The 18,389-nt window shown below is 36.6% G+C and overlaps 1 protein-coding gene across 1 annotated transcript in view; it reads left to right on the top strand.

Moving 5' to 3' along the window:
- The window catches only part of COL21A1 (collagen type XXI alpha 1 chain), a 127,612-nt gene extending 110,059 nt beyond the window's left edge, over nt 1-17,553 (top strand). Inside the window, exons 19-29 of the mRNA XM_082664712.1 lie at nt 718-771; nt 3,637-3,690; nt 5,304-5,375; nt 7,056-7,091; nt 9,816-9,860; nt 12,547-12,579; nt 13,161-13,307; nt 13,397-13,451; nt 13,959-14,159; nt 14,969-15,046; nt 16,383-17,553. Of these exons, the coding sequence (XP_082520838.1) occupies nt 718-771; nt 3,637-3,690; nt 5,304-5,375; nt 7,056-7,091; nt 9,816-9,860; nt 12,547-12,579; nt 13,161-13,307; nt 13,397-13,451; nt 13,959-14,159; nt 14,969-15,046; nt 16,383-16,570 (963 nt within the window). The 3' untranslated portion in view covers nt 16,571-17,553. The remainder of the gene's footprint in view (nt 1-717; nt 772-3,636; nt 3,691-5,303; nt 5,376-7,055; nt 7,092-9,815; nt 9,861-12,546; nt 12,580-13,160; nt 13,308-13,396; nt 13,452-13,958; nt 14,160-14,968; nt 15,047-16,382) is intronic.
- Nucleotides 17,554-18,389: the final 836 nt, after the last annotated feature.

The following is an 18,389-nucleotide window of genomic DNA, read 5'->3' as shown; positions in this document are numbered from 1 at the left end:
GTAATAAATCCTGAATTGATAACAAACCATAGTAGTGATGACATGCTGTTTTCAATGTAACTATACTGAGATTCTGTTTTCTGATAATACTAATTGAATATTTTTTTGCTCATCACATTTCCTTTGCTGTGATTAAGAGAAAGCAAATGTTTTTTATATATGTAATAGTATTTAAATGGAATCTAAATTAAATTAGTTCCTTGTTGCTAGAATAGTTATCAGTGTCTTATTTTGAATTATATGGTTACTAAAAATATGGCCATTTGTAACTTGAATAGACATTCTTACATTCAGAGAAATTATTAGATTTTAATTCTTTAAAATCATTATTCAAGAAAATAGAAAACGTAAGTAAAATTGACCAAAATAACATCTATGAAGTAATCTAATTCTTGGCCATCATGAGAAAGGAAGAAAGTAGAGTGTAGAAAAAAGAAACTTTTCTTTACATTTGTCTCTTACTAGCTCTCCAGTCATTTTTGCTATTTGTAGGTGATTTAAGCAACCAAATTACAAGGGCTTTGCCAGCCTTCATGTTATCTTGCATAGTTTTATTCTTTATTATCCTTTATTTGGATGTGTGTAGGGATGTTTCCCATATCTTGCATTATATTTTAGTGGATTGATTATGATGGTAATGTATAACTTGAAAACTGATTGAATATTTTAAAAATATTATTCTCTAAATTGCTCTTGCAATTTCCATTTAAAATGTAGGGTTTGATGGGAAGCGACGGCTCACCAGGTCAGCCTGGAGCCCCAGGATCTAAGGTAAAGAAAATTAACTTAACAAGATTGAGGGCTTTGTGCAAAATGACCATTTAGGTACTTCAGTCAAAGTTTTAACTACATTGATTTTATTTTGAATGTGGTTTGAAGTCTATGAACAAGCACTTGTAGGAATGAAGTCTTAGGCAAAAACTAAGCATATAAAACACACTAACGTAAAGCAGGCCTGGTTTAAGCTGGAAAAGGTCCAAGATCCTGCATGACTCAGCACTCTTCCCTTACTGGCAGCTCAAGGGACTGAGGAATACCCAGAGCTCTATGGGGCTCTGTACCCAGCCCACCATCTAGAGTATCTGTAGTGACCACTGAGGGTAACTTTACCAACTTCCAAGTCCTCTTCTTGGTTTTTTATTTAGTGGAATGTATGTGGAATTTTTATTTGTAAAATGCCTTGTAGTGAGTTTTATCCTCCCTTGGGACTGTGGATAAGATGGCACATTATCTTAACTTTCACATTTAAAAAGTAAGGCACGCTTGACAATATATTTAGGTGTCAGGTGAGGTTATTCTTAAGCTAGAACTGGCACTCTGAGTACCATGATTCGACCGTTTTCTAGGTGTACAGAGTCATGTGTAAGAGAATTTCTTTTTATTAGAGGATCAGACCGGGTACCTTCTGGCTCAACGCAAGAAACTATTCTTGACTACTTAATAAGTAGATTCTAGGATAGCCTTCTGAAAGGAAGTGACGGAATTGCTGTTTTGGAAGCATTCAACCTTTAACTAGACCATGGAAATAGATCCTGGCATACAAAATGAGTACATGGCCTAATCTACTCTACTTTTAATTCTAAAGTACCTAGAAAGAGATAGGATAAAATGTCATTGGGAGCCCAGTGATTAGGGAAAAGTAGCTGCCCTCTCACCCGAGGTGGACCCTGTGGGTGCTTGGAACACTGTGCGTCCTAGCAGTAGTAAGTGTGCACTTGCCAAGTGGAGGTTCTCCATCATGTTGCAAGGTCATGTTGTAAGAAAAAATAGAGTAGTTGTATATTCCTTAAATAACTGGGTACAATGGACTCTCCCATAATGTTCTGGATCCTCTAAATCTTAAGAACGCAGCCTAAGATTTCGTCAGCATTTTTAATTAGCCACTTAGCATCGTTGGCTCACACTGAGCTGGAGGTCAACTAAACCTGCTAGATTTTCCATAAAAGACGTTAGAACAATGTATTTGTGGCATCCACCACTTGGGTAGGTCTGCTGTTGTGTCTGGGGAGTCAAGTGGCTGATTCTAACATCACAGTTTGTTTTTACATAAATTACTATAAAGTTTGATTTCCCTCATCTTGTCCTTCTACGATTATTTTGTTAAAAATAGATTCAAGATGTTAAAATTATACCTCTTAAATGTAATCTTTTCAGTGAAACATTTCAACTTGTTTTCATGCAGTATATTACCTCAGGTCTTAGAAAGTTTTTCTGCCAAGGGCCAGATAGGACATGTTTTAGTCTTTGAGGGCCATATAATTTCTGTTGCAGCCACTCAGCTCTGCTATTGAAATGTAAAAGCAGCCACCACGGTGTGGATGTGCCTGTGTTTCGTACAAGTTTATTTACAAAAGGAGGCATTGGGCTGACTTAGCCCACAGGCCATAGTTTACTTGCCTCTATGTTACCTTATCCCTCTGGTTTTGTCAACTAATATATTTGTGAACTATGCCTTCAGTAACAATTGATATAAGTTCAAGAGTAAGACAAAAAAAGCTGTGTTAAGCAAGGCAGGGATGAGGCTGAAATTCTGTGGTAGATCTTTAGAAAACTTCCAATTTAGATTATAATACCTCTTTGTAAAATAGTCGTTGAACCATTTATAAGTCTGTTTTACACTATCATATTCCAGTTTTATAAAATATTATCTAAATGACATCAGGGTATATTAACATAATCAAGTCATGTAGCTTTTGGCAAGTCCTGTCACCTCTGAGTTTCAGCTTAATCATTTGTAAAATTAGAAAATTTAAGGAACCATTGTTCTATGGTATAATCATGCTTTTATGTGCTAAATGCTTTAATTAAGTCCAAATAGTATGCTCACGTGGTTCTAAACGTGAGCTGAGAATGAAAGTTGTTCCCTTTACTGATCAGTGAGCCTGACCTGGCTCTGGGTGATCATTGCCCCTCATTTCTAGGTATCATACCAACCTCTTTAATTATAGGTTTTTGCCAGACATTGATTGGGTTGTGATTTCAGGTGTCCAAGTATATTTTGAAAGCCAGAACCACCACTGACAATCTCTCCTGATGATCCAGGAGGCAGGTTGTCTTTTATAACCAATCCTCTTTTCCTATCTTACATTCTTTGCTCTGACAACTTGGTCTTGCTTTCCAAATGTCTGTTAGCAAGGACTGCACTGGAATCCTGAAAAAGAACGCAAACTAAAAGTTTTCTGATTCATGCTTCTTCCAAAAGCCACTCAAAAGTGCATTTGAGGCTAATTTTCTTTTTTCAGTTGCATACTGAAAATGAGTCATACAGAGAAAGCAAAACAGAGAAAGATGAAGATTTCCAGCCTAGAAGATGCTATTAAGATACATGGGTCTGGCTTGTGCAGCACAAAGACCTAGCTAATTAGTGCCAGTCCCTAAAGATTGGAATCTCTCTTTTTACTTCGAGCTGCCAGCATCAAGCAGGCTGGTAGAAAGCTTTATAAATATGCGGACTCACTTCCCTGCTTAAAAGAGTTTTTCTTAATAAGTAGGCTTCACATATAGATTCTATATTTCAAATAATTGGAAAGTTGAAAATGCAAAAGTTGTTTAAAATGTATTCCCTTAAGTGTCTGTATCAGATATATGGTAATGACTAAATTCAAAAAATTTCAAATGGCTTTGATGCATTGACAGGGAAATAAAGGTGAACCTGGACTTCAAGGGCTGCCTGGGGCTTCTGGGCTCAAGGTAATTAATTTGTTTCGAAGCATTTGGAAATGTTTTCAAAGAAGTATGAGTCCCTCTCATTATTTGATGAGATTAACATTTGTATCCCTTAAGAAAAGATAGATGAAATGAAGGATTACCTTTTAACATAAAATTAGGGTACCTGAAAGCCAGTGGTGAATGTGGGCCAATTTCATTTCTGTTTTTTGGATATTTTATCATAGTTTAGGTAATAAAGGCATGAAATATGCTTTAGTTTGGTTTTTCTAGAACTAGTAAAATTTGGATGCTAATATGAACATCTTCTCTGGTTCAGAGAATATCACGCTCTTATGTGGCTGAATGAGTGTGTGTCTCCCCTGGTGGTGCCGTTTCTTTGTTTGCTGATTGATGGGACTTTATTTTCAGTCTGGGAGTCACAGTTGCCTTTACCAGTTTCCTCCAAACCAAATAGTTGATGTTTATTTCAATCAGATGTTCAATTCTCTTCTAGCCTTTAAAAATCTAGAGTAATATTCAACAGCTCACAGTGAGCAAAGAGAACAGAACTTAGTTTCTACAGAAGAGAGTTGTTTTTATTTAATATGACAGAGTTTGGGACTAATGGTAAAGCAAATAAAGCAAAACCAAAACTCCATGAAGCATATTCAGGAGCATGTCCTATCTCTTAAAATTTTAACCTAAATATTGTTGATACATCATCATTATATACTTTCACATTGTAAGTCTCTTTTAAAAAAGGAAATAATCCCTATGACATGATAGGGAGTAGAAAAATTGAGTTAAGACAACTTATGGACTATTCCTTGTTCTGAAAACAGCTCAAGAATTTATGTCTAAGAAAATAATATTCCATATATATAAAGTAAAAATCATAAATTTGCATATCTAACTACAAGGGTGTTCACCCCAATATTGTTTATAAAAATAAAAACTGTGAAAGTGAATGTTTAACAATAGAAATTTTATTAAATATGGTAAATCAATATAGTTGAATACTATTCTGTAATTTAAAATTTAAAAAACATAATGGCATATAAAGAACTCAAAATATTAATATATTTTGAAGTACATGATTATGTTTACTTAAGTTATGCATACACAGCACGTTTTAGTATCTAAGTTGTGTATGTGTTTGTGAGAGGTAGAGGGAAAAGTATATAACCAAATAAAAATAGTGGGTAATGAGATTTTCAATAATTTTATTACTTCTATTTACTTACCAGTTTTGTAACAATAAAATAAGTCTTTTTAAAGGAGGATTATGAGAAAAAGCAATTTCAAGAGGATGGGAAAGTATTAATAAATACAAAGAGAGATACCTGTGTTTATTACTTTCACTGCTTTATTATTTATTGTTGACATTATAAATATAATAAAAATACCAAATGTTTATAAAATTTTAAAATATGATATGATCTCAGGATTTCTTAACTAGCAAAGATAGGAAAAAATATAAGAAGTTTTATTGGGACTTCAGTGAACTTTACTATTCTTTACTGTTTCTATAGTAATAACTCTAACAAAATTTTTAACTATCAGTTTTAAATTTGAGATGTATATAGAGATAAAAACAGTGGGGTTTTTCACAAGCGGTAAGCCTGTGATCTTCATGTGAATTCTGTGTTACTTAGGGAGAACCAGGAGCAGTGGGTCTGCCAGGAGAACCAGGATACCTGGGTTTACCTGGAATTCAAGGGAAAAAGGTATGATATTTAGGACATATAATTCAATGTTAATCAGCTATTACCATGTAAGTTTTCTTTTTGTGCACATAGTGTAGAAGGGCCAATTATGCATTCAGTGATGAGCTGACCTATGTATTTGGTGTACATATAATGTGTTCAACCTCATGCTAAGAGCTGTGGCACCTTTCATGTCCCTGCATAGGTACTGTCTCCTAGATGAGGATCTTCGAAGAGACAGATCAAAAAATATAAACGTACAATTAAATAATATGTTGTAAATTCAGATTGTTCTGTGGTCAATCCAGATGTGTCAAGAACTTTTTAGGGAAAGTATTCCATGTGAAGCACTCTTACCAAAATATGAATATCACTCTTACCAAAACTGGGGCAAAAGTCTGAAACAATAAAAATTACAGCCAGAATGCTTGACCATGGCATTCCTATCTGTGAAACAATTATATTACATAATAGTTCACTTAAAATTAATTTAAGGAGTTTAAAATACAAAACATATATATTCATATAAAATGTTTTGGTGAGATAAAACAGCATCACTTTGGGTTCTCTCTCTCTCCTGTTAAGTAAAGAACTCTGAGCTGTATCTATACAAATATTATTGTTGGCTTGAAGTCTTTGAGCAAGAACTGACTGCCCACCTGTCAGAGAAGTCCATGCCCCTGCAGATATATACAGTTCAGGTTAAGAGTGGATGTGTTGGCTTTTTTTCTGCAAAGGATACAAACTGTTATGTCTCCATCTTTGTATTCCTTGCTCTTTCAGTTTTTCTACCATTTCATTTTTTCTATCCCTCATGTATTATCTGCTCAGCCCCTAGATTACTGTACCTAGTGTGATCCCTTTTGCTCTGATGAGCGGCAGGCAGTACTTGCTGATACAGGAATGACCCTCACAGCAGCAATTAAGTGTTAGACCATCAGTGAATATTAAGTAAACTACTGTGAATATGTTTGGATTTAGAGATTCCTTGTTCAGAAACCTGCCAGTTAAAAGAAAATCTGTATTTTATTCGCTGTAAACACAAAACTCTACTGTTTATGTTTGGATAGCATGGTAGAAAGGAAATTTGGAAAGAGCGTCCAAGTTCAACCTTGGGCAAATGCTTACCTTTCCTGATCTGTGGGTACATTATAAGAACAAAGACACTGAACTAGTTGGTTTCAAACATCTCTTCTAGCTGAGAAATTCCAGGAAACAATATTATGGAATATGAATTTCCCCCCAAAAGTTAATTTTTGAAGCGTATGTTTTCTAAAATACTTTTTCAACATTGTTTTATTTCATTTTTTCCTATAAATTTGTGGGCATTATTAGCTTAATAGTAGAAGACTTTTCAGTTTGATTTCATAAAACGAGATTTGTCAAAATATAGTCCTCTCTTTGTTTAACTTCAGATTGTGATCAATATAGAAAAGTTTTCTTCTTCCTTATAAAATAGAAATTGTAGTTAATTTTCTTTTGAATGTAAGAGCACAAGAAAGTATTCATTTAGAACATCATCTTGACATAATGTGTTTTTACTCTCGTCTCAAATATCATGTTGGAGTCAACTTTTGTTTATAAGGCACTTGTCGAATTTGCATGAGACCATATATTTTTCTTGGCAGAAGAAAAGCATGTTTATTTGAAAGGATACAGAATATATGACATTATGATACATATTAGACGGCCTTTTTGCAGGGGGACAAAGGAAATCAAGGCGAAAAGGGCATTCAGGTATGTTACTGGCTTATTTTATTTTTTTGGCTTGGCAAAAAAACTCAGGGCTTCATTCTTTTTAATTCTTACATGGCTTTTCCAGCTCCTTCCTGTTTTACCGTCAATATCTGTTAAATCCCAGCTTTCTCATTTTACTAAATTTCTCAAAACACATCAAATCTAACTTTAACATTCGTCACTACACCACTATTGTAGGAAACTTGGGAACCAAGCGATTCAACAAAATAACATATGGATTTTATCACATGCTTGTAATATATATTTATTTACATATTTTATGGTGTGTTGGTTTCCACAAATGATTTGACATGGCTTATGGCATAAATAAATTTGATACGAAACTGTTAACACTGTATATAAAACATATTCAAACTAATAAACAGAAGGAGAGTTATACCAGAAAATTAGATCAGGCTGAGGAAATCTAGGGAGATTTAGAAGGACGTTTGGTTTTGGGTGGCTTAGCAACAAAGGCAAAGAGGAGAACTGTGCTACAGCTTTGGGAGATAAGGACAGTTTCACCTCAGTCCGAGTGGCCCTCAGATGGTTTTTTCATTAACTGAAGCCTGACCCGTGAGTAGGACGCCGCTGGCTGAATCAGTGACACTGATCAGGAATAAACTATATCTGTTGGTCTTTCAGTCTTTTAAGTTCTAGAAATGTAAGACTTTTCCAATCATCAGTTACAAATCAAGTGTCCAGACAGTACTTTAATGATGTTTTTAAGATTACCAAGCTCAGCTATAGGGGCTTCCCTGATGGTCCAGTGGTTAAGAATCTGTGCTCCCAATGCAGGGAGCACAGGTTTTATCCCTGGTCGGGAACTAAGATCCCCACATGCTGTGCGGTGTGGCCAAAAAAAAAAAAAAAAGTTCAGCTATAGTGGCTGAGTCTTGCTACGTAAAACACTTTGCAAAATTCGCAGAACTTTGAAAGCTCCAGAATATCTGGTGGCATAAAAGGAAATTTCAAATTTAGGTAATAATAGCATCAAAATCTGCTAAGGTCACAGTCTGAACACTGTTTCAGACAATGAAACTTGAACTAAGCCCCTTCCCCCCAGCCCACTGTCCTGACCATTTCTTGTCATGGGTCCTGGGTGACTGTAATATCCTAACTGGTCTCCTTGAGTTCAGTCTACCCCTTCCCCCCACACTTTTACCAGCATCAGTAACTAAGTTACACAACTGCTTAGGAGTCCTTCAGTGATGCTCCACACACATTTCAAGATAAAGTCCAGCCCATAAAGTGCCTCCTTGTTGGACTGAATCTTCTTTAGTCTTATCTCTTTGCCAGTCTACCCACTATTATCTGCTCCTGCCCTGCTGCTTTAGCTGGGAGAAATTATACACCTCTGTCCTGTGTCTTCTCTCCCTGCCACACCCCCGTCTTCTCGAGTTGGGTACCACTTACACATCCCTGAGGGCTGCACTCAAGGTGGAGTCATTTTTCCTACCCTCTTTATCAGATGCCCTACCGTATGTCCCAGTAGTATCCATTCCAGATATATAATTATACACTGCATCCTTATCGACCGTATTTTCATTATTCTTTTTTTAATAGAATTCCAATAGAATTTAGTTGTATATATTTTTATTGATATAATTAACATATAACATTGTATAAGTTTAAGGTATACAGGGCACAATGTTAATATATAATAATGTATAAGTTTAAGGTGTACAAGGTGTAAGTTTAAGGTGTACGAGTTTAAGGTGTACAAGTTTAAGGTGATATAATTAACATATACCATTGTGTAAGTTTAAGGTGTACAAGGTGCAATTTATATATTGCAATATGATTACTACTGTAAGGTTAGCTAACACCTTTATCATGTCACGTTAGTTTGTTTATGTGTTGAGAACAGTTAAGGTTTAGTATCTTAGCACTTTGAAATTTAGAATTTAACTGCTTATTAAAGAGATTAATTGCTTAGCTTTTGCACCACACAGTAAGCAACTTGAAGGCAACATGGGGACACTGCAACAGTGTCCCTACAGCAAATAGGGCCCCTGGGAATTCATTGATGTAAGTAAGTAAATGAAAAAACCTCTATGCAGGAGTGATTTACAATTTCAGTCACTAGATCTTTAATTGATTGTGTATCTAGGTGTATGTTTTGCTAGAAACTGCTAATTATCCTGTTCAACATAGGGATGAAATAGTAGAGTTTCAGGGTCTGGCCCAATGTCTTATACAAGGAGGATGTCCCAAAATATTAATTGAATGGACAAATGTGTTTATATCTTTATTAATTTTTTCTCTATTTGTCCTAATTTAAAGATTTTCATTCAAAATGTATTTTACAGTATATTTTTAGTTTAAAAATGTCTTTCAAGTGATCTTCTTGCCCTCCATGTGTATAATCAACACCGAACATGAATAATGTCATTGAAATTAAGAAAATGACCACAGCCACTGGATTTTTAAATTATTTTCATGCTGTGAACATGGACTCAGCAGAACATCCTCAACTGTCTAACATTATTTACATGTTCCCCAAAGTCAGTAGTTCATTCCTTGTCTTTATCCATTTTAGCTGTAAGATTAGGTTGACGTTCCTCTCACTTCTTTTTTTCTTCTCTTACATCATTTTACATATTTGCATCACTGCTCTTGTGACCTTTCTTCTAGATGACAGCACAGTACATAGTTTGTGTTGTATATGTGATTGCATCATATGTGTGCAAACTAATGAATAACATTTATTCAATTTTAAAGGGTCAAAAGGGAGAGAATGGAAGACCAGGGATTCCAGGGCCACAGGTATTTTTTTTTATGGAAAATGAAATAATGAATCACATAATGAACCCCCTGAGAGAGGGTTACTTGCAAATAAAAATGGGTGGGGAGAAGGGGAGATGTAGCCTGCATTCTAAGTGCATTCTAAGTGCCCAAGGATGAGAATTCTAGTGGTGATGGTGATCACAACTTTAATCTTTTGATTTATATTTTCATTTTCCCATGCTGATACTCTCAGTGGCTGTGAAACTTGATTTTCAATGCTTTCTTCTGACCAAGTAAATGACTAAAGGTAGACAGTTCCACCCATTTCTTGGAGTAGTATTGGCCCAAGGCAGCCATACACGGCAGCATCTCTGTACCTACTGTTGAGTTTTGATTTTCTCCTTGAAATGTGAGTAGTTGAGGCCATACATAGTGAAGGAATGTCCTTGTTTCTCTCTAGTTTGTTCAAAGATATAATTTACTACACTAGAGATGAATTAAAATGCCATCTTGAAGAACTGTGTTGTGCAGTAGACACATAATAAGATTGCCTTGCTTCTTCCTTGACTAAACTCTCCTCATGAAGCCATGTTTCGGTGAGATTGCCAAGTGGCATGTAGGTTCAGTCAGAGCCATATTGGACAAATAAAAGCATCCAGCTGGGCTTCCCTGGTGGCGCAGTGGTTGAGAGTCTGCCTGCCAATGCAGGGGACACGGGTTCGTGCCCCGGTCCGGGAAGATCCCACATGCCGCGGAGCGGCTAGGCCTGTGAGCCATGGCTGCTGAGCCTGCGCGTCCGGAGCCTGTACTCTGCAACAAGAGAGGCCACAGCAGTGGGCGGCCCGCATACCACAAAAAAAAGAAAAAAAAAAGAAAAGCATCCAACTGCTTAGGGAGTGTGGGTGGGAGAAAGATTCAGTGATTACACTGACTCTGGAGGTAGGGGGATAAAACTGTGAGGTGATGTCTCCAAGGACAGGGGTCTCTGGGTCCCTCACTTGGAGGAATGGGGGAGACCATTGGTGTGGGGGGCAGTCTTTGAAAGCACATGGCCCCAACGTTGTGTAATATGGAGGGTGAGTGTTACATGTCAAAAAGTTGAGAACTTAGAAGTGAACTTCAGAGCAAGAATCACTGAAAGGAGAAATGGACAGAGTTTGCCTGCGTACAGTTATGTGCAATACAAAAGGTCTTCATTTTCCTGTCCCTTCACTCCACTCACACCACTGGGTGACAATCAGCTCTGTCCCTATTCCCCTCTGACCTGCTCTGTTTCCCTGAGTTAATCACACAGCATCTTTAAACAGCTCTACTCATAGGAGGACCCTCACCCCTTCATCCATCACCCTCCACAACCCAGGCCTTTTACCCCAAATTGTTATTCACAGTAACTCTCTGATAGAAGGATATTTTCTTTGGATTTTGAGTTCACAACTTGGTTAGCTCACTGATTGACAGATGACACTCTCTGCAAGTTTCCCCTAACTTGTTTTCTTTTATCTCACTTTTCAAGGAAAAGAGGAAGTCTGCTCCCCCAAGGCAGGATTTGGGTTCCCTAGAAAGCTTCTGTCCTGGGTGTGTTGGAAGCTGCGTTTTCCACCACCAGGAACTGAGTCTACAGGGAGAATGGCAGGGGGCGGGATGGGGTGGGGGAGCAGGACAGCCATTGCCTCTCAACAGCTGAATAGTTGTCCCAATCTCTCAAAGTAAACAAAGTCCTAGTTAACTGTCGTCCTACCAAGGGCTGCACGTGTGTGATTTTTCTGGCGTTCACATTGTGAATGGGGTCCAAGCGAATGTTTCCCTCATGAAATCATCTTAGTGGATTCTCAGATGACAGCTGTTTTCAGTTTTAGCTCTCATTTGGTTCTAGTCCAGAGAGCTTACTATTTTATCTTTCCTCTTACTCTGGCTCCATTTGTAATATTCTGTCTGGTAGAAACCCCTGCATTTCTTCAGAAACTTCCATATTTAAAGAATGGCCTTACAGAGAGTGTTTTACTTGCTGATCGATTTTTTTTATACATCTTTATTGGAGTATAATTGCTTTACAATGGTGTGTTAGTTTCTGCTTTATAGCAAAGTGAATCAGCTATACATATACATATATCCCCATATCTCCTCCCTCTTGTTTCCCCCTCCCACCCTCCCTATCCCACCCCTCTAGGTGGTCACAAAGCACCGAGCTGATCTCCCTGTGCTATGTGGCTGTTTCCCACTAGCTATCTATTTTACGTTTGGTAATGTATATATGTCCATGCCACTCTCTCACTTTGTCCCAGCTTACCCTTCCCCCTCCCCACATACTCAAGTCCATTCTCTAGTAGGTCTGCGTCTTTATTCCTGTCTTGCCCCTAGGTTCTTCATGAGCATTTCTTTTTTCTTAGATTCCATATATATGTGTTAGCATACAGTATTTGTTTTTCTCTTTCTGACTTACTTCACTCTGTATGACAGTCTCTAGGTCCATCCACCTCACTAAAAATATAGCAGAGGGAGGAACACTCCCAAACTCACTCTACGAGGCCACCATCACCCTGATACCAAAACCAGATAAAGATGTTACAAAGAAAGAAAACTACATGCCAATATCACCGATGAACATAGATCCAAACTGAAAATTAAAGTTTGATTAAATGTGTGGTAAAGGGTGCATGCCACATTGCTAGTACTGTAGCTTGCACATTTACTTATTTATTTATTTTTTCCCTATTAATTTTCAAAGGGAATTCAAGGCCATCATGGTACAAAAGGAGAGGTATGTTTCTTCATGTATTATGCTGTCTGTTCAGTCCTCATGGCTTGATTTTTAATACTGTATAAATCTAGCTATTGACATCACAAACAGAAAATATCTTTCATGTTCTTTAGTAGTTCCTAAATAGAGATTTTCAGAATATGTAGATTCACTGAATTAGGTATGAAATGTTACATATTTGCCAGTAATATTGATTCTTCTTCTAAATTAGGAGCTAAGTTTTTCTGCATGTTTCTCAATGAAGAATATTGTGTATTTCTACATCTATCTCTCTAGGATTTAAACTCCTTGGGGACAAGACTGTGTCACGTTCATCATTGTATCTCTGGCACTATGCATATTGCTTAATCAATATATGTACTAGGTAGTGGTTATTTGTAGGGTTGGATGGATGGATAAATGACAGTTTAATATAATATGAAATTTCCTTCCTGATCAATTACAGTGTTTCCCAACAATTTCCTATATAACTTAGATATATGTTTATATATTTTCATATCCATATCCTTAAGACTTTTATGATGCATTTATACCTTCTGAAATATTTAAATAGAACTTTTGAAGATTTCTTTTGTTTTTAGAGAGGTGAAAAGGGAGAGCCTGGTGCCAGAGGTGCCACTGGACCCAAAGGAGAATCTGGAGTGAATGGTCTGATGGGGCCTACGGGTCCCCAGGGGCAACCCGGGGAAGCAGGTCCTCAGGGACCCCCAGGACTAGATGGGAAGCCCGTATGTATTCTGCTTCTTTCACAGTTTTCATATTTCTGTTGCTTTTTACTTGGTATGTCAATGTTATAACCCTTAATAATTTGATGCAGGGGAGAGAATTTTCAGAACAGTTTATTCGACAAGTTTGCACTGATGTATTAAGAGGTAAGTCTCCAACATAGAGATTTTGATAACTTTCAAATTTCAAAAGTAATACAAATTCTTTGTAGAAATTATAAAAGATATAAGTAAGATGAAGAAAATAAAGGACATTTATCAACCTCTCGTTTTTATTTTCCAGATAAGTATTTTTATAAAGGTAAAATATTATATGTACCCTTTGTAATCTTTTTAATAAAGCAATTTATCATTATTTCACCATTGATTAAATTTTCTTCCCTGACATAATTCTGGTAATTTTATTCATAATATGACATCTATAATTTAATTTACCAGTTTCTTTTAGAGGGACACTTCCTTTTCTCCCTTACTTGAAGCAATTGCCACAATAAAATTATTGCACAGAGCAATGGATATTTCCATAGCTAAATTTCTAGAAGTGAAATTATTGGCCAAGAGATATGTATCTGTAAATTTAGAAAAAATATGAGTGATATTATTAATGCCCATTCACCATTTAAACATAAGGGATGGGGTTTCTTTGCTTTTAAGCCCAGCTACCTGTCTTACTTCAAAGTGGAAGAATTCAGAGTTGTGATCACTGCCAGTCCCAGCGTGGCTCTCCTGGTATTCCTGGGCCACCTGGTCCCATGGGCCCAGAAGGTCCCCGAGGATTCCCTGGTTTGCCAGGAAGAGATGGTGTTCCTGGATTAATGGGAGCTCCGGGACGCCCAGGTGCCAAAGGATTAAAAGGTACTTAGTTTGTATGTGTAAGCAAATAAATAACAGAAAAGGGTATTTTTTGTGTTCACATCCTAAACTTATTTAACAGGCAAGAGTTCCTGTTTGTTTTCTTGAAGACAAAAAATTTTTCTATCCCTAAGTCTTTAAATAATTTGTCAACTGAGTTAAAGAACAGTCATTCTATTTCATGAAAGAATATCCTAAAGTCAAGAGAGAGGTCAACGTTATGAAGCATGTGAACCTGTAAATCAGAAAATGTTGACAATGTACTTAGAAATTTTGCTTGAGTCTAATTAGGTCTTTAAATAGAACATCACAGACACCATTTCCTTTATTTTGACTTTGGTTACTTCTGTAACCATATTCAAAATTGTTTTCTATAAATTTCTATAAGAAAAATGATGTTTTGCGACCAAACTTCCTAATAGCCCACAACTTACTGCTCGTTGTTTTTGAATATTTATGTGAAATGTTGGTTGATAATTCTTTCCTTTTAATTTAATATTATAGGAACAATTTAGATGTTTCATCAAAGTAATAAAAGAACAAGTATGAGTAACAAAAAGAGCTAATAATTCCAAACCATTTTCCTTTCTTAATATTTAATCTTCATTAAGTTTTGCTAGACCACTGATCATTTTATAAAGTTTCGCTTCAAAAATTCTGTGTCCTGTTAATAATAATAAATAGGTGGCTGGCTAATTTTTAAAGATTTATTTTTCTTTTAATGTGTGTATTAACAGCTTTGAAAGAAACAATCTAGGAGGAAGTGATTTTATGGGAAAAGTAAGCTTACTCCCCTCTCTGACACTCTGCAGGCTTACCAGGACGAAATGGGGCAAAGGGGAGCCAAGGGCTTGGGTACCCTGGAGTACAAGGTCCTCCTGGTCCCCCAGGTATGAACTGATGATGCTCATAAGTGTTGCTGCACATTTTATGTTAAGAAAATCATCATAAATCTCTGTCCAAAGATTTGAAACCAAGACTTTCGTTTCCTTTTTTGAGTGATTCACATTCAACACATTGAGCTCTAACTACTAGAAGTTTTATCCTATATTATATCCATTAATCATTCAGGATTCTCTCTCACTTATCATTTAGACTCCTTAGAATACCACTCCTTAGAATAGTTCTGAGATGGTTCCAAGTTGCCCAGGCCTACCTAGTGTATATCACCTTTAATCTTTATGATTCTCAGGGAAGCAGAATAATGCTGAGATGGACTTGTAAGCCAGCCTCTGCTAGCTGCATTATTTAACTTATCCGTGTGTCAGTTTCCTCATTTGTAAAATAGTGATGAGATGTCTTTTGCATCATGACATTGGTGGAAGATTAAATGAATTAATACATGTCATGCTATCAGAACAGTGCATGAAAAAGTTATGTTTTCAATAAATGTGTACTATCATTATTATTTTAGATGTTATTACTGCTCAAGGCTTTTGGGTGGATCAAATGATTTAATACTTTGTATGTAAAGCATTTTGAACAATACCTACAATTGTAGCTTAGTGCTGAATAAATGTTTAGTAGTAGTAGTAGCAGGAAGTATTAGTGGTAGAAAGTGCCCAGTCCACTCTGCTCCATCCCTAAACCTAAATATTTTGTTTTTGTTATTTTGGGTCATCAACTTTAAAAGGCCAATATCTTGAGTTAATTTTTCTTTTTTTGAACATGCTAATTGAACTAAGTTATGGTTCACAAATTAGTGTTATAATACCTCTGTGTATTGATTACTAGTATACTATGGTAATGACAATGTGTTTCCTTGTGGAAACTAAAAAAAATATATATATATGTATATAATGGAAATAGTCATTTTGACTACAAATATGGCACAAAAGTGGCTTTATTAGAGTTTTAGCTTACTGATATATTTATAATAATTTTGGCAATTTATAATAATATTGGCAAGAGATAAGCTGAGAGGAAGAAATAGTTTGGACAATCCACAAATTGAAATATTAGAATGTTAGCTCTGTATCTTCAGCCGCAGCATGATTGCATATTAACATAGCTTGGCCTAGTTTTACAAAAATTACTTTTGGGTAGTTCTTTTCAAAATAGAAGGTGTATAGAATTAGCAAGAGGATACCTCCTCTTTTCACCTTAGTGCAAATACGTAAAAGTTTCAAGGGAGTCTTTTTACCAGTTTACATGTTTTGAGGATTCAGCTGTGTCAACAACAAAACCAAACTCATCTGTTCATGTATTGCTAATGTCCCATCCTAGGTCCAGAGGGCCCCCCTGGAATAAGCAAAGAAGGTCCTTCGGGAGACCCAGGTCTCCCCGGCAAAGACGGAGACCACGGAAAACCTGGAATCCAAGGGCAGCCAGGACCCCCGGGCATCTGTGATCCATCACTGTGTTTTAGTGTCATTGTCAGAAGAGATCCCTTTAGAAAAGGACCAAACTATTAGTGTCTGATGCCTCATTCAGCAGCCTAGGCATGGTGCTCTTCTTTTGTGGTCTTTGCATCTCAGGAAGATAACAACAGTAATCCCTTGAAAAGAAACTCATGTACCTCGGTGTTTTTATTATTGTTTCTTTCCTTAATGAAAAATATAGAAAAGGTCACATATACCGATTTTAAAGGCTCCTCAGTTCTTCAGAGCCTTTAGATTAGTAGCATTAACTAAATCTCAAGGGTTTCTTGTAAGTCCATTCATTTTAGTCAAAGTCAAATATAAAAAAACACCATTGCCTGTCAGCCAGTCAGTTTCAGTCACTGTGAAAAATTTCACATTCAGCCTCCATGCAGCAGAGTATTTGAGTTCAACTTCCTGTCTGTGTGAATTTCATGTTTCATAGCTCATAGCTCACACTTCTACATTAGTCCAAACGTGCATCTGGACATGGGAGATGAGATCAGGGCTGATATTCAGTTTGGGAACAGACCGTATTGCACTATCAGCCCTTACTCCAGTGTCTGTGCTTACCAGACAGTGGTGATGGACTGTTGGGGTTGTTCAGTGTTTTGAATATCACCTCTGAACATTCTGGAAAAAAAGTTTAACTGGACCTGGTTGATATGTTCAAAGGAATGGTAAGTTCAGAAATACCAAAAAGACTTTCTTCTTCATACTTGCTTAGTAATTGGAATGTTTGTTGCATGCCTTCATTTTCCATTTCAGTTATTACATGTGTACATTCATATATGTTAACTTTTATTGTAGCAAAGCTAGTGGGAATCAATGCTCTAGTTGACAGGAAAGGTAACTCCACAAATCCTAGGATGTCTTGATATTTTTAGCAGACTTTAAAATATTATAAACAGTCTTTGTGTACTGTACTTAATGCTTTTGTAAGGAACATAATTTGAGATATTCCATCTTTATCATGCTCTAAATTTTGTTACTTTGCTTATTATTCAAAGTACAATAAAGTTTTGAACAGGCCTGAATGCAGTATCTTTTTTTATACTTAATTTTAACTGATTCTTGAGTATATTATCCATTTGACCTGGTCATTTATTCAATGGGTATAATTTATTAAATTATTTACCTTATTTTTAAATCACTGATTCATATGAAATAAGAACTTAGAAATTGGGTTGGGTGCTCCTCACCTAGATGGGTACAGCATCTGCTTCCTGGCCCAGGAATGGCTGGTAATCAGAGTTTAGCTTAACTGATGACGTGTCCTTCTGTGACTTTGATGAGAACCTTGGAGGCGACTGAAGCCCATACATTAAGCAGCTGAATTAGCTTAAGGCTTGTTTTGATGTTCTGTCTCCAGCAAAGCCCCAGATATTTGTTAGACCTGACCAACTTACTCCTGGTAATTATAGCATTTCCTGGTAGACCTGGTGAAGGGGCAGAATAGGAACTTCTTTCTGCCCCTTGTTCATTCGACCAGCTTTGAGCACATGTGATGCTGAAAACTTGGTCTCTATGTACTGGTGCCAAATCGAATCTCAGAGACAGGGTTTTGGATGAAGTAGAAAAAAATAGCTTTATTGCTTTGCCAGGCAAAGGTGGACACAACAGGCTTATGCCCTGAAAAACTATGTGTCCCAACTTGGGAGGATTTAGTGAGGAGTTTTATAGCAATGATTCAAAGGTGGGGTTGCTGATAAGGTTAGGGTGTGTGCAGGGCCTACACTCCTTTAATCTGGCCTCTTGATGAGCTTCTCTGGTTCCTTTAATCTGGCCTTAGGGGAGTCTTCTCTGGAATGAAGAATGCTGATATATCCCATTTATTGGGAGTTTTAGTTCTGTAAAGAGCTCAAAGACATTG

This window comes from Grampus griseus (assembly GCF_964374135.1).
Source record: "Grampus griseus genome assembly, chromosome: 10".
Classification (NCBI taxonomy): domain Eukaryota; kingdom Metazoa; phylum Chordata; class Mammalia; order Artiodactyla; family Delphinidae; genus Grampus; species Grampus griseus.
Note: the sequence above shows the minus strand (reverse complement) of the source record. Positions and strands in the feature narration are given on the sequence as shown.